The sequence below is a fragment of the Jaculus jaculus genome, chromosome 5, assembly GCF_020740685.1.
Source record: "Jaculus jaculus isolate mJacJac1 chromosome 5, mJacJac1.mat.Y.cur, whole genome shotgun sequence".
NCBI lineage: Eukaryota > Metazoa > Chordata > Mammalia > Rodentia > Dipodidae > Jaculus > Jaculus jaculus.
The window spans coordinates 161,774,209-161,790,142 of NC_059106.1; the positions used below are offsets into that span (position 1 = coordinate 161,774,209).

Below are 15,934 nucleotides of genomic sequence, written 5' to 3' on the forward strand. Positions count from 1 at the left end.
TTGTTGAAAACATTTGCCTTTCCCTATTGATGAAATTTGGCACTTTTGTACAAAACAAATTAATTTACCTTTTGTGTGTCCAAATTTGTACCATTCTTCCATTTTGATATCTTTAGGCTACTATCATAGTGTGTAATTACTGTATTCTTAGTGACAAATCTTTAATTCAAATAGTGTGGTTTCTTGGTTCCTCTGTTTCACAATTGCTCAATTGTAAAATCACAGGTTGACCGAAAAGATGCTGCTAGAAATTTGAATTGGGTTGCCTTGAACTTGATTGAAGATAATGCTCAAGTTTTTGAATCTGCAAATAAGGGTTTTCTGTTTACTTATTTAGGTTTTTAGTTTCTTTCATTAATGTTTCTCCATTCTTTTTTTTTTTTTTATTAACGGGCTCTGTAATGCATGATGTACCCTGATCATAATTCCCTCCCATCTTCCTCTTTGTTCCTCCATCCTTGTTCCCCCTCTACTGAACTTGCCCTTTTTTCCAACTAGTCCCTCTTCCATTTTGATGTCATTTTTGCTCCTCTCCTCCTCCATCCATGATGAAGGGTCAGTGAGCTCAACACTGTGCGGGTAACCACAGCCATTGTTTGGTCATAAATGTAATCACCGTATCATTGCAAAGACAGCATATCAAAGGCATTCCTCCCCATCCTCTGGTTCTTAACATTCTTTTAGCTCCCTCTCAGCATTCCCTGAGCCTTGGAGCATTAGTATTGAACACTCTGCTGTCTCTCCTTCTCCACGCTTGAGATTTTGAGTCTCCCCAGTAATCTTTACCATCTGAAAAGAAAAGCTTCTCTAACCAAAAGTGAGAGCAGCACTAATGCATGAGCAAAAACATTTACTTAGAAGATAAGTTGATGGACATAGTATAACCTAGTATATCCATTTAGCCAAACAACAGTAGTAGCTTTCCTGCTAGGGGTTATGATCTTCCCAGTTTTTTAGTATAAAAATCTTAAATATATTTTATTCAGCTATTTTCTTAAGTTTTTAATTTTAGGGATAATGATTTAAGTGGCATTGTTTTTAAAAGAAACCACAATTCTTCAGTGTTGATGCATAAAAGCCTAGTTGATTGTTTATTGACTGTTCGATATTCCTTGTTGAGATTCTGTTGGAATTTTTACTTCAGCAATTGGATTCTCTATAAACCAAGACAACTTTTTTCTTCTTTCCATTTCCTTTTCCTTTCCTTTCCTTTCCTTCCCTTTGCTTTCTTCCCCCCACTACCCACCTCCCCCCCGCCCCCCCCCCCCCCCCCCCCGCCCCCCAGGTAGGGTCTCACTCTAGCTCAGGCTGACCTGGAGTTCACTATGTAGTCTCAGGGTGGCCTTGAACTCATGGTGATCCTCCTACTTCTGCCTCCCAATTTCTGGGATTAAAGGCATGCACCACCACAATTTTATTTTATTTGTGGTTTTTCAAGGTAGGATCTCTAGCTCAGGCTGACCTGAAATTCACTATGGAGTCTCAGTGTGGCCTTGAACTCATGGTGATCCTCCTACTTCTGCCTTCCAAGTTCTGGGATTAAAGACATGCACCACCAGTTTTATTTTATTTTACTTTATTTTATTTTATTGTGGATTTTCAAGGTAGGGTCTCACTCTAGCTCAGGCTGACCTGGAATTCAGTATGGAGTCTCAGGGTGGCCTTGAACTCACCATGATCCTCCTACCTCTCCCTCTGGAGTGCTGGTATTAAAGGTGTGCACCACCATGCCTGGTCACAATTTTATTCTTTACGTTGTATGTTCTTTTTTGCTTTTCGTGGTTTATTACTGACCAGACCTCCATGCATTAAATAGCACTGGTTAGAGCAGACATACTCCCTTATTGTTAATCTTACAGGGAAATCAAGCAGTCATTCCATGTTGAGTGTCTTATGTGCTTTTCTGTAGGTGCCCTTTAAAAAGTTAAAGAAATGGGCTTTTTAAATGTTTGTGTTTTGAGACTTTTTCTCTTTAAGTGATAGAAGAATGAGTTTTGAATCTTGACACATGCTTTTTTGATATGTACATATGTCTATTTTTTTTTCCCTTCTGTTATATGTGAAAAGCGTGAATTAATTTTGGAGTGTTAAACTCCTACCTATGCTTTATCATACTAAGCCTTGATATATCTCCATATCCTCTTAAATATTGTTGAGTTTACTATTATTACTATTTTTTAATTTTTTTTGGTACTTTATTTGAGAGGGACAGAGCGAGAAAGAGGCAAATAGAAAGAGAGAATGAGTGCGCCAGGGCTTCCAGCCACTGCAAACGAACTCCAGACGCGTGCGCCCCCTTGTACATCTGGTTAACGTGGGTCCTGGGGAATCGAGCCTCGAACCAGGGTCCTTAGGCTTCACAGGCAAGCAGTTAACCGCTAAGCCATCTCTCCAGCCCAAGTTTACTATTATTAAGTGTATTCTGAAGTATCTCTGATTTTTTTGTGATTTCTTATTTAACTCGTTATTTTTAAAAAAATTTTTATTCATGAATATTTTTAATTTCGTTATATAGCTTCAAAATATATGAGGTTTTTATAGACATCATAATGATTTCTGTTTATTATCCCTGGGCTACAAAACATGATTCTGCTCATTTAAAACTCATTAAGGCTGCTTTGTAGCCTAGCATGTCTGTCATGTTTGGGTAACTCTTCTATTTAGTGGTCTGGAAATCATGATATATAGGTAACGTTTAGTAGTTTCTAAATATTCTCATGTCCACATGAATGTGTGCATGTTTCTGTGCATGTTTATTCTGTCAGTAAGAGGAGTATTAGCCTTCAGTGGTGTGTTAGTGACTTTCTCGTTACTAATACTTGACACAAAGAAACTTCTGGGAGGAAGGATTTATTTTGGTTCATGATTTCAGAGGATGTATTCCATCATGGCAAGGAAAAACATGGTGGAGGCTCACTGCCAACAGGAATATGAGGCTGCTTGATCATCTCTCTTCTTACCAGGAAGTAGAGAGTTGAGGCCAGAACTGGAGCTGGTTTATAATCCATAACCCCCACCCCCACCTTGGCAATCCACTTCCATCTAGGCCTTTTCTCCTAAAGATTCCACAATCTCCCAAAATTAAGCCACTAGGTGGAAATGCACTGCTCAAATACTCGATCCTGTGGGGGACAGCTCACATTGAGACTGTCGTGAGTACTAATGCTGTGTTTGCTGTGTTTGTGTTATTTGTAATGGTTGTATTGCTGACAGGTGTACATCCATGTGGTATTGTTAGGATTTCTGATATATTGATCTTTCGTTGTCATGAAATGTCCTTTTTAATTTTTATTTTATTTATTTATCTTTTTGGCAAGGAGAGAGAACCAACAGGGCCTCTAGCCACTGCAAGCTAACTCCGGATTCATGTGCCACTTAGTGCATCTGGCTTTGCATGGGTACAGGGGAATTGAATCCTGGTCTTTAGTCATTGCAGCCAAGTGCCTTAACTGCTGAGTCATTGCTCCGTTTCTGTCCATTTTTTATAGCATTTATTTTTTGCTTTATTATGGTAGTCATACCAGCGTTCTTATTCTTAGTATTTTCATGGTGTGTTGTGTACATTACCTTTTCTAAAGTTTGATTTATTTGCAAGAGATAGAAAGAGAAAGAGAGAGAGAGAATGGGCATGTCAGGGCCTTCAGCCACTGCAAACAAACTCCAGGTGCATGTGCCACCTTGTGCATCTGGCTTATGTGGGCCCTGGGGAATTGAACTTGGGTCCTTTGGCTTCACAGGCAAACACCTTAACTGCTAAGCCATCTCTCCAGCCCATTACACTATTTATTTTGAATTCTACCTTAATACCTTTGTATTTGAAGTATGAAAGTAGAAAAAAATATACAGGTGAGACATGCTCTTAAATTGAGTCTGATTTTTTTATAGTGAGCATTTCTTTTACAGTGAATATTTATCTTAACTATTCAGGGCTTTGCGTTTAAGATTTCTCTTGTGTTCAGTTCTTTCCTCCCTCCACCCCTTGTTTTAGGATGATTGAATACTTTCAGTTCTTTATTTCATCCCCTCTATTTACCTTTTACTTCTGTATGTAACTGTTAGTGTTGTTTCATAAAATACAGCTTTTATGTCAGCTTACCTTCACCACTGTTATGTCACTTGATAGCAGTGTGAATAATCATGAACTGTGTATCTCCCTTCTAGTTCTTGTATCCCGGGCTGTGTATTACTCCTGCATATATTCACAAGCTTCAGAACATGTTGAGTGTTCTTGTCAAAAAAAAAAAAAAAAAAAATGGAGAGAGAAAAGAAAACTAGATTGAAGCAAGGTGATATAAAGATCCTTGATACTGATCCTCATGCTTGCACTGGCTGCTGTTTCTCATTCTTTTCTACAGCTCTTCCAGAAGATCACACTCTTTGTCATAAGGCCTTATGTCAACAAATTCAGCAGTCTTTTCTCTGAAAATATTCACTTTTTTTTAAAGAACTTAATTTTTAAAAAATTATTTATTTATTTATTTATTTGAGACAGAGGGAGAGAGAGAATGGGCATGCTAGGGCCTCAAGCCACTGCAAATGGACAATGTCTGTTCCATCACTGTGCATCTGGCTTACATGGGACATGGAGAATCAAACCTTGTTCCTTAGGCTTCATAGGCAAGTGCGCCTTAACTGCTAAGCCATCTCTCCAGCCCAAGATGAGGGTTTTTTTTTTGTTTGTTTGTTTGTTTTTTTTTTCTTTTCCTGAGGTAGGGTCTCACTCTAGCCCAGGCTGACCTGGAATTCACTATGTAGTCTCAGGGTGGCCTTGAACTCGTGGTGATCCTCCTACCTCTGTCTCCCGATTGCTGGGATTAAAGGCGTGTGCCACTGTGCGCCTGTCTTTTTTATTTTTAATTGTACCTTCCATGGACATAGAATTCTACATAGGCATGCCTGCCCCTCCCTGCAAAAGATATGTGGTATTTTCTTGATTACATTGTTTCTGGAGACAAGTTAGTACAGTTTCTCTATCTGGACAGTCTCTCTTCCTTTACCCTCTGGGTGACTATAACATTAAAATGTTTTGTCTTTTTTTGTTTGTTTGGTTGGTTTTTTTTTTCTAAGTTATGGTCTCACTGTAGCCCAGGCTGGCCTGGAATTCACTATGTAATCTCAGGGTGCCCTTGAACTCACAGCAATCCCACTATCTCTGCCAGGATTAAAGGCGCGCACCACCATGCCTGGCTAACATACTTTATCTTTTTTTAAAAAAAGATTTTTATTCATTAGAGAAAGAGACAGGGGAGGAAGGGAGACAGAGATTGAGAATATAGGTGTGCCAGGGTATCTGGCCACTGCAAACGAACTCCAGATGTGTGTGTACCCCATCTCATGCAGCTGTCTTACATGGGTACTGGGGAATTGAATCTGGTTTCTTAGGATTTGCAGGCAAGCACCTTAATTGCTAAGCCATCTCTCTAGTTCTATCTTTTTTTAAAAAAATGTTTTCATGTTTGATTATTATGTGCTTAGGCATGCTTTTCTTATAAACAGTTTATTGAAATCTTCAGATGTTGTCTTTTGATACTCTCTTCAATCTTCTAGTTCTCCAGTAAATGAATGTTGTAGTGCTTAGTGCTACCCTGAGATCTCTGTTCAGTTTATTCATTTGTTTTGTTTTGTTTGACACGCACTCACTATGTAGCACAGGCTAGCCTGGAACTGCCTTCTCTGGCTCCAGCCTCCTAAGTGCTACCTTACAGGCACACAGTGGTGCCTGCTTTTCTTTGTGCGAGGAGTATGAACAGTTTCTGTACTCTGTTTTTGAGATCACTGTCATTATCCTGTCTTTGTTCTGAGTCCAGTCTTCTGTTAAAACCACTAAGCACATTCTTTACTTTTCTTCATTTTTATCTTTGTTTTAAAAATTAGTTTCCCCTTCTGAAATTTCTTTATTTACACATACTGTCTATTTTTTGAATTTAATTCCTCAGACTATTTACTAGTTGATAATATCTGCTTGCCAGTTTCAGTGCTTGCCCATTTATTACTGTGAGTTGACAGTTAACTTTTATGTTTGTTCACTTAATTATGGACTTGGTTGGTGTTTTAAATATACTGTTATCTATTTGCAAGCAGAGAAAGAAAGAGAATGGGTGTACTAGGGCCTCTAGCCACTGCAAACAAACTCCAGATGCATGCGCTACTTTGTGTATTTGGCTTTACATGGGTAGTAGGAATTGAACTCAGGCCATCAAGCATTGCAAGCAAGCAAGCACGCAAACACCTTCAACTGTTGATCAGTCTCTCCAGCCTGATGGACTTGATTGTCTTTGCTTGTAATTTTTAATGTGTCAGTCTTTCATTGTTGTAGAAGTATTGAGATGGAAATAGTCATACTTTGGTGTAAGAAGCAGACTTGCCTCTTGCACTACCAGGCCACCAGCATGGCTGTGTGCTTGGCATAGACTGTTGACTGTCCAAGGAGGTTCTGTTCTGCATTGTGTGTGTCCTGAGTCCAGGGACATTCTCAAGCTCTGTATACTTTACTGTCCTCCCACAGCCCCATTCCTCCTGCTGCTCTACCCTGACTCCTGCCTGGCTCAGAATTGGTCTGGCTTACCCTTGCCCACACCTGTCATATGCTGGCCTCTTACTCCCTTAGGTCTCTCCTCTCTCGGGAGCAGCTGTTTGGGAAGATCATTGTCTTGCGCTTCATGGTTGTGGAGTGCAGACATTCCTCTCCTCCATTTCCATATCAACTACTTATATAGATGTTAAGGGTTATACATTGTCTATTTTAAGTAAGTTTCCAGAAAATCTCAAGTCATGCTGCTAAAACAGCTTATGAACTGTTGTTTGTAGCAGTGCTTCTTGGAGCTGACTTGCATGTGTGGTCTCAGTGTCAGCTGGTTACTGTAAGGGAGACAGTATAGCGTGTTCTTAGGATGACATAGAAAGGGGCTTCAGTACCTCGGGCTGGGGGAGGAGCCAACATACTCCTTCTTCTGTATAGGAGCCATGGCAACTGTTTTTGTTTTGCTTATGTGTTCACACATTTTTATAACCTTGAAAAATCCAAAACATTTTCTACCTGGGGTTGTACAGAAACTGGCTGTGGGTTGACCCCTGGGATGTGTTCATCTTCATACTCATTTCTTGGTATCAAAATTCCATTGAAATTTTCTAACCACAATGTATTTGAGTATTTTGTGAAAAAGTAGATCTAACTATAAAAAAGTCTCCTTCCCAATAAAGCCTTCCACATGTAAGATTTTTAAACACTTGAAAGATTATGTTTATTTGTCCCATCATGTTTAGGAAAATCTTTTCTTCTGTCTTCTCATACAGGAGTACAAACCACCAGGATCCCGTAAACTTCATAATATTCTTGGAGTAGAAACTGGAGGACCTGGTGGACGGCGTGCTGGGGAATCGGGTCATACGGTAGCTGACTACTTGAAGTTCAAAGACCTCATTTTAAGGATGCTTGATTATGACCCCAAGACTCGGATTCAACCTTACTATGCCCTGCAGCACAGTTTTTTCAAGAAAACGGCCGATGAAGGTACAAATACAAGCAACAGCGTGTCTACGAGCCCTGCGATGGAGCAGTCCCAGTCTTCAGGCACCACCTCCAGCACATCATCTAGCTCAGGTCTGCTCTCCACACCAATCTGGGATTATACATGTTTTGTATTTGTTTACCAGTGTGACATTCTTTGAAAGTGTTTATAACCTACTTGAAAAAATTTTAATGTTCCAGTAGGATAGCAAGGGAATATTTATTCTTTATTTGTCCATGACTGTATTCAGTCCCCAGATAAATCTTAGTAGTCAGTGTGTCTCCCACAAAGCTCTGCCACTGTGCCATGTAGGTAATAACTCTAAACACGACCACTTATCAGAAATGTCATCACGAAACCCGTATTTTGTATGCTAACAAAATATCAGCCAAAACTTTAACTTGTTCTGTAAATGGGGTTATTTTTCCATGTACTTGAGTTTTCCCCTAACTTAGCCTATCTCAGTGGTAATTTAGAGGTTGATGTTCCAAGAGTCCAATAACTTTGTGCTGCATGTGAAGTTACTGCTGTAGGCTTTTTAATGACATAGTTCAAGTTTTAATGGTGCAGGTTTAGAGTACAACTTGCACAGAATGAACTGAGCTCACAAATTGCCCTGTGTTCTACTCCTGCAGGAGGGTCATCGGGGACCAGCAACAGTGGGAGGGCCAGGTCGGACCCAACGCACCAGCATCGGCACAGCGGTGGACACTTCACAGCTGCTGTCCAGGCCATGGACTGTGAAACACACAGTCCCCAGGTATACTCATATAGTGCTCATGTTTCATCTCTGCCCTGCACAAAGGGGCACAAACACCTAGAGTTTGTTTACAGCTGCAAGAGGCCCTGCCATGCCGATACTCATTTTGTATGCATGTAAATAAATAATTAAGTTTTAAGAAACATTTTCATTTGTAAGGAGAAAGATAGGGGAGAGAGAATGGGCATACCAGGGCCTCCAGCCACTGCAAATAAACTCCAGACAAATGAGCCATTTTGTGGCTTTTTTATGTGGGTTCTAGGGAATGGAAGCTTGGTCGTCAGGCTCTGCAGGCAAGTCCTTTAACCTCTGATCCGTCTCTCCCACTCAATAAAAATATCTTTTAAAGCTTTGAAACATTGGGATGAAGTAGATGGTGGTGGTAAAAATATTTACATGCCTTTATAAAATAATGTTTGTCTGTACCATCTTACCCCATGATGATGTTTTGTGCTGAGAGGCCAGTCTGTTTTAGTAAATTAAGCAAGGTGGTATTGATTGCTCTAGCTCTCTACCCTTGTGACTGGGCAGTTCAGTGCTGCCAGAGGTTTCACCTTACTCTATTGTGACTAATTTTTACCACCTTCTCCTGGGCAGCCTTAGAAATAGTATTTCTCAAGCCTTCACATCTCTCCCCCATTCTCTAATTATTGTTCCACACTTTTTCTGCTCTGTGCAGAAGCCTTTAGCTTTTCCTCCTCTTACTCCCATCCACTCCTGCTTTGTCAAGGAGAGTCTTCAGGCCATGTAAGCACATGGTGTTGCTCATGCATGCTTTAGTGTGCTTCTTAAAGGCTGATGCTCTCCCCTAGGCCTGTGCCCTTGCCCTTGCCCTTGCCCTTGCCCTTGTTGGCTCCTTCTGCTGAGTAGCATTGACTCAGTCTTTGGTCCTTGTCTTCCTCACTTCATCCTTAGCCCCCTGTCAGCTTCTTGCCTCCAACTCCACCACCAGTGTTGGCAGTGGTATTCACAGTGAGGCCAGGGACACACTGGTGCTCATTGTCATTCTGTACCTACTTGGAGCAGTGTTGCTTTCTCTCTCTGTGTGTTAAAATGCTTGTCATAGTTTCCTTGGTATCTTGTGTCCCTGTTCTCTCAGCCCAAGTCCTAATAGTAGACTTCAGATGTATCACATAAACTCCAGCCCTTCATTTCCCCTGTACCTATTATTGGAAGAAAAAAAAGGCTTAGTGCAGCCATCTGTATTCTGTTCTTCATGAACAATCACTGCTTGCTCTTTCCGTGTCCCTTTGTCCATTAGCCCCATTCACTTCCTTGCAGCCAAGTAAATGCTTCACACAGAGTCTATGCTTACAAGTTCCCCTGTACTTAATATTTAGAACCCTTGCTGATCTGGCCCTCCCGGCTTTTCATCCTTTGCACTTGTAGTGCTCAAGCTGAGATTGTTTAGTCTTTAGAACGTGTTATCTTCTCCTCCCTTGCTGCTTCTCACTTTCTCACCATTTCTACATTGCCTACATGCCTGGAGCATGCTTTCTCCTTTAGTTTAGTGAAAACAGTTTGTGTTTCAGTTCTTTAATGCCACTCACTCTCAGAGGCCTTTCAAAATTGTTAAGATTAACCTTTCTTCCTCTCTTCCAAATTTATTAAATATTGCAAACACACAAGGAAGTACTCACCTGTATTTGACCGGTCAGTCGCTATTTGACTTCAGGAAATAATATTTATTACTTTATTTAGGAGGGCTTTTGCTGTCTTGCCTCAGCTGGCCTCCCAACTTATTGATCCTCCTGCCTCCAACTGTATTATTCTGCACCCAGCACATTCTGTCGTTAAGTAGTTGATGTAGTCACATGTTTACAAAAAGAGGAGTCAGTTTAAAACCCTTCCTCCTCACCGTGTCTTAACCACCTGTTTCTAATACTGTCTGATGTTAGTGTGTGTGTGTTTTGGCACTTATTTTCAGATACTTTATGTGTATTCAAGTAAATACAAGTATGTTATGTTCTCCCCAGTCTCTAGACAGATATTTCATATCATATGCACTTTTACATCTTGGTTGTTCTGCATGTTTTTGGAGTCCTCTCTGCATTGGTATGTAGAGAGCTGTATATTTTTGTACGGTTTTATAGTGTCCCATTGTTTAAATATTCATAAGTCATCTCACTCATCACTTATTATTATTTCCTAGTCCCTTTTACTATTACTTATGATAGTATAATAGAAAACCTTAAAATAATCATTTGCACATGCAGTTTGTGGTAGGAATTCCTGGAAAGCATTTAGAAGTGAAATGAGCCAAAGCAAAGGGACTTGTGATTTTGATAACGATTACCAAATTGTCTTCCATGTTATTTTACAACTTGGCAGCTTGAGTAGCTAGCTACATTATTTAGAAAAGCATCAGAAGGCTGGGGATGTAGTACAATGGTAGAACATTTGCTTAGAAGGCACAGGCCCTGGCTTAAATGTCTTAGTACCATATGGCTGGAGGAGGGGCAGAGAGAAAAAGAAAAGAAGAAAAAAAAGTTAGTAGTCTTCCCTTACCTGCAGTTTTACTTTTTTGTTTTCTTTTTTCCTGTTTTATTGATGTCAGTTTTACTTTTTAGTTTTGACTACCCAGCCAGCTTTGGTTTGAAAATATTAAATGGAAAATTCCATAAATAATAATTTTAAATAGTAATTGCCTTTGTAGTGAATGTGTACATGTTTTAATCCCCAAATATAGTACAACTGTTTACAAAGCACTTCCTTAATTAGATATTAGAAGAACTTTAGAGTTGACTTGAAGTAGACAGGAAGAGATGTGTAGGTTATTTTATATAAGGGAACTGACAGCCATGACTGTTGATACTTACGGGCACCCTGGAGCCAATCCTCTAATTATTAAGAGTATCTGTCTCTGGTTTTGCATCATTTTAAGATTGTAGTTCTACACTGGGAGTGGGAGCTCACCTCTGTGGATAATGGGGACCCACCAGGCTAGTACAGGTTGAGTATTCTTACCTCCAGAAGTTTTTCAGATTTCAGAGTTTAAATTTTTTAGATTTTTTTTTCTTTGAGGTAGGTTCTCACTCTGGTCCAGGCTGACCTTGAATTAACTCTGTAGTCTCAGGGAGGCCTTGAACTCATGGTGATCCTCCTACCTCTGCCTCCCGAGTGCTGGGATTAAAGGCATACACCACCACGCCAGGCTTTAAAATTTTTAGATTTTGGCATATTTATTGAACTTCACCAGCTCAGCATCTAATCTGAAATTCTGTAGTGCTGTTGTGAAGACGTTTCAGATTTGCAAGCACTTCAGGTGGCATTAGGGACATTCAACCTGCATGTTCTTTTGTGAGAGCTGTCTGCTAGTCTTACTGCTGCAGTTTTAGGAGTATCATCTTCTTTACTGAATAAAAACGTGACAGCTTGTGCTGGACGCTGCTGGTAGACAGAGTCTGCCTTTTCAGAACTTTCAGTGACACAAGTAAATGCAGTGAAACATGAATAAAAGTTACAAATAATGCTTGCTTTAAAAAAGGAAGAAGGCAAAACATGGAGAAGTGGGAATTGGCCAAATTGAACAGGCATTATAGGGATTTGGTATTTCGTTTTTTTCTAAATGCGGGGTAAAGTCACTGGATTTGTGTTTTGGAGAATGGGTTGGGAAAGGATGGGTATGGAAAGTAGAATGCTCATTTTGAAGGCCTTTGCATTAGTCTGGCCAGACAGCTGTTGCCCTGGGTAAGCAGGTGGGGGTGGGGTCTCTTGGTTTGAAGGGGTTGAGTGCTACTTGCTGATGTGTTCAGATGGACGTATTGTTCAGCAGCTGGATGGATGTGAGTCCTTTTGTAATAAGAAACATGGAGGGAGGATTGACTCGGGGGTTATGAAAGGTCTCTTGGATCTTCCAACAGTACAGTTTGGTCCTCTAGAGAAAAAATGTACTGACCCCTGACCTTGGTAGTGCTCTTAAGGAGACAGTGGCTAAGTGAAGCAGGAGTGCTTGTTTATTGGTGTAACTTCCTAAAAATGTCCACTTTCATGATAAATATTTTTCTGCTTTGGAATTTATCTGGAAATTTTATATTAAAGAACTATTACTCTTAACACCTAAAAGTTTTAAAACCCCCACACTCCCTTGAATGAATATAAATGCTCATGCAGTGCCTTGGAATAGCAGATTAAACCTTGAAACTGCTCTGCCTAACCCTTTCAAAATGTCTTTCTAGGTGCGTCAGCAGTTTCCAGCTCCTCTTGGCTGGTCAGGCACTGAAGCTCCTACACAAGTCACTGTTGAAACTCATCCTGTGCAGGAAACAACCTTCCATGTAGCCCCTCAGCAGAATGCACTGCATCACCACCATGGAAACAGCTCCCATCACCACCACCATCACCACCACCACCACCACCACCATGGACAGCAAGCCTTGGGTAACCGGACCAGGCCAAGGGTCTACAATTCTCCAACAAATAGCTCCTCTACCCAGGATTCTATGGAGGTTGGCCACAGTCACCACTCCATGACATCCTTGTCTTCCTCAACGACTTCTTCCTCGACATCTTCCTCCTCTACTGGTAATCAAGGCAATCAGGCCTATCAGAACCGCCCAGTGGCTGCTAATACCTTGGACTTTGGACAGAATGGAGCTATGGACGTTAATTTGACCGTCTACTCCAATCCCCGCCAAGAGACTGGCATAGCTGGACATCCAACATACCAATTTTCTGCTAATACAGGTCCTGCACATTACATGACTGAAGGACATCTGACGATGAGGCAAGGGGCTGATAGAGAAGAGTCCCCCATGACAGGAGTTTGTGTGCAACAGAGTCCTGTAGCTAGCTCGTGACTACATTGAAACTTGAGTTTGTTTCTTGTGTGTTTTTATAGAAGTGGTGTTTTTTTCCAAAAACAAAGTGCAAAGCTGCTTGAATCAGAAGGAGATTAACACACTGAACCGCTACAAGAGGGCAGAGCTGATTTTTTTTAACTTGAAAAGATTGCAAAGGGACAATGAAGTTTTTAAGAGCCATGTCCAAACCCATCTTCACGGATAGCTCAGAGGTATCCTCTTTTTGCCTCCCCCATTTAACTTGACACCTCCCAGTCATAGTGGGTTCTTTTGTCTTTCTATTCAACAAAAGTTAATGTTCAGATGTTGGTCTTGGTCATTTGCCAACTAATTTTAAAATAAAAATGCACTGCACATAATTTGCATAAAGGGCCCCTTGAGGGTGTTTTGTTTTTGTTTTCCCTTTTTTTCCCCCTTTTTTTCTGTTTTGTTTTGTTTTGGGTGGGGGTGGGAAGTTTGGGGTTTTATGTCCTCTAAACACACTTGGGCACGGAAAATGCAGTACTGTAAGACAGAGGGACCTCCAGCTTACACAAACATCATCTTCAGCTGTATGAAAGGGACGATTGTGTTGACGTTTGTAAGGCACATTACGCATGCTAAGTGGCGGGGATCAGAACTCTCCTACCTGAAGCTACTGAGGAGCAAGCAGCATACACGGGATCCTGCAGGCCTCCTGTTCTAGAGGCCGCAGGACGATAGGAATGGAAATTGACTGGTCTCCTCACCAAGGTGCACTGAGAAGCAATCAACGGGTCTGTCGTGGCCAGTCCTGGGGAGGTCTGAGTGGTGGTCTTTGGGATAACCTTTGGCCTTATGGATTTGGACTCGAAGTTAGAAGAGCCTACCATTTCAGATGCAATCACTTGTGGACATGCTTTTGCAGACAGTCCTTAATGCTGAAAACACAGAGAATGGGTAATTCAAGAGGCCTTTCTTTTAAAATAGACTTTTGTGACCCACTAATTGTAAGGTATTGCAAGGTCACTTTGCGTGTGTCATAAAGTTGACTTCCTTATTGGTTGAAGGTCACAGAAGTAGTGGTTTGCTTTGATGGAAATAGCTACAGCTGTGTCCCTTCCTGCTTTTTACTTTTGCTTTTGCTTTTTCTCGGCACGTGGTATCTCCACCATTTCTTCTGCACAAAGATGTCTTCTGTTCATCCTGAACATTTTTAAAAATGCAGAATTTTATGTGACTGCTTTTTTGCCTCACAATTATGCTGTGAATTTTACAAAAATTTATTTTCTTTTTTGATAATTTATTGTACCAAAGCTGTTTTTATAGCACATAGATGTCTGTAACCAATAATGTAGCAGTTCTGCACTTTGACACAAGGTGTAACTAGACCATTTTTAAATGTCAGTTGAAAATTATGGCTGTACTATTGCTTAAACAAAACTGGAACTGTTGAGTCCATAGCCAATCATCTACAGCAATCTGTGTACTGAGCATAATAGATTGACATCTAGTTCAAGATCACAACTTCTGTCACATTCTAAATGTGTTCAGGCTTCTGAAGGTAAAGGGACACTGGATCCAGAAGCTATGGAGCCAGAGTTGATTCTTGTATTCCTGATTAACCTATTGTAAACTTGAACGCAAGACCTTGATTGAACCAACAGGTCCACGCTAGGAGCAGGAGTGCAGCAGACTCAGCATGACCCGAAGTGAGCAGGCTGGTATTGAACAGGTGCCTCGTTGTGAGATTATGCTGCCTTAATGTAACACAGTCTGGCAGTTGCTAAATTTGTGTTCCCATTTTAAATTGAGCAATTTTAGGGTGTTATTCTTTGGAGTGGTTGAATTGGGAGAATGGAGATGTGGTCATTTACCTGTCCAGGATCACAGGAAGCCTAGAAAGGAAGCAGTAATCTACCTCTGCCGATAACCCTGTTGGAAACAACTCAGCAGGACACCATGTTACTTTTTATTGGTCAACTCCATGTGGCTGACTAGGTCATTTTTTTTTTTCTGAACAAAAGCAGGTTTTTATATGTAAACAGTGACAAAAAAGAAAGGCTTAAAAATGTAAATGTGAATGGAAACTTGGAAACAATCTGTTTTTATAAACTACAAAATTTTTGTTGTTAATCAGGAAGTCCATATTTATTTTGTAATTAAATGTCAAGCCTGTGGATTGTTTTTGAACTTGGTAGTTCATAAAGGTTTACAGTAAATAAAAGGATACCATCTCGAGTACAGCAATATTGAAAGGAATTTAGTAGTTACTGCTGTTTAGAAATATGGAGTATAAGGCCTAAGACACCAGATGGGTCAGGTCCCCCCCAACTCCCCCGTACTGGTTGCCACATTTTAGCAAGCACCAAAAATTGAAAGCAGTTTTTAAACCAATATTTACATAAAAATCATAAAATCCAATGCTTCTGCATACTGTGTTATGTTACAGTCCAGTTTTGTGTGCTTTACTACACAGTTTGGTTACAGGACTTCTGTGCATTGTAAACATAAACAGCATGGAAAAGGCTAAAACCTGTGTTCAGATTGTAAGATCTAGTCCGGACTTGCTGTGTATATTGTAACGTTAAATGAAAAAGAACCCCTTTGTATTATAGTCATGCGGTCTTATGTATGATAAACAGTTGAATAATTTGTCCTCAGACTCTTTACTATGCTTTTTTTAAAATTAATATAAGAAAAAATGTAAACAAGTAAAAATATTCCTATGCAATTAACCTGGCCCAGGTCTGGTAGGTATGCTGAGCATAAAATAGTCAAATGTGTAAAAAGGAAAATATTTGAGTTACATCAATATAGGCTGGAAATATCTTTGAAAGTAAAAATTGGAGGTTTAACAGATCATTTGATTTTCAAAATTGATTCTTTATGTGAATATTTACAGT

The 15,934-nt window shown here is 40.3% G+C and overlaps 1 protein-coding gene across 3 annotated transcripts in view; it reads left to right on the forward strand.

Annotated features, from left to right (window-relative positions):
• Dyrk1a (dual specificity tyrosine phosphorylation regulated kinase 1A) overlaps positions 1-15,693 on the forward strand; it is a 145,264-nt gene extending 129,571 nt beyond the window's left edge. For all 3 annotated transcript variants that reach the window (XM_045149144.1, XM_045149143.1, XM_045149145.1), the window contains exons 10-12: positions 7,294-7,600; positions 8,144-8,268; positions 12,447-15,693. In XM_045149144.1, coding sequence (XP_045005079.1) covers positions 7,294-7,600; positions 8,144-8,268; positions 12,447-13,067 — 1,053 coding nt within the window. In that variant the 3' untranslated portion in view covers positions 13,068-15,693. The remainder of the gene's footprint in view (positions 1-7,293; positions 7,601-8,143; positions 8,269-12,446) is intronic.
• Positions 15,694-15,934: the final 241 nt, after the last annotated feature.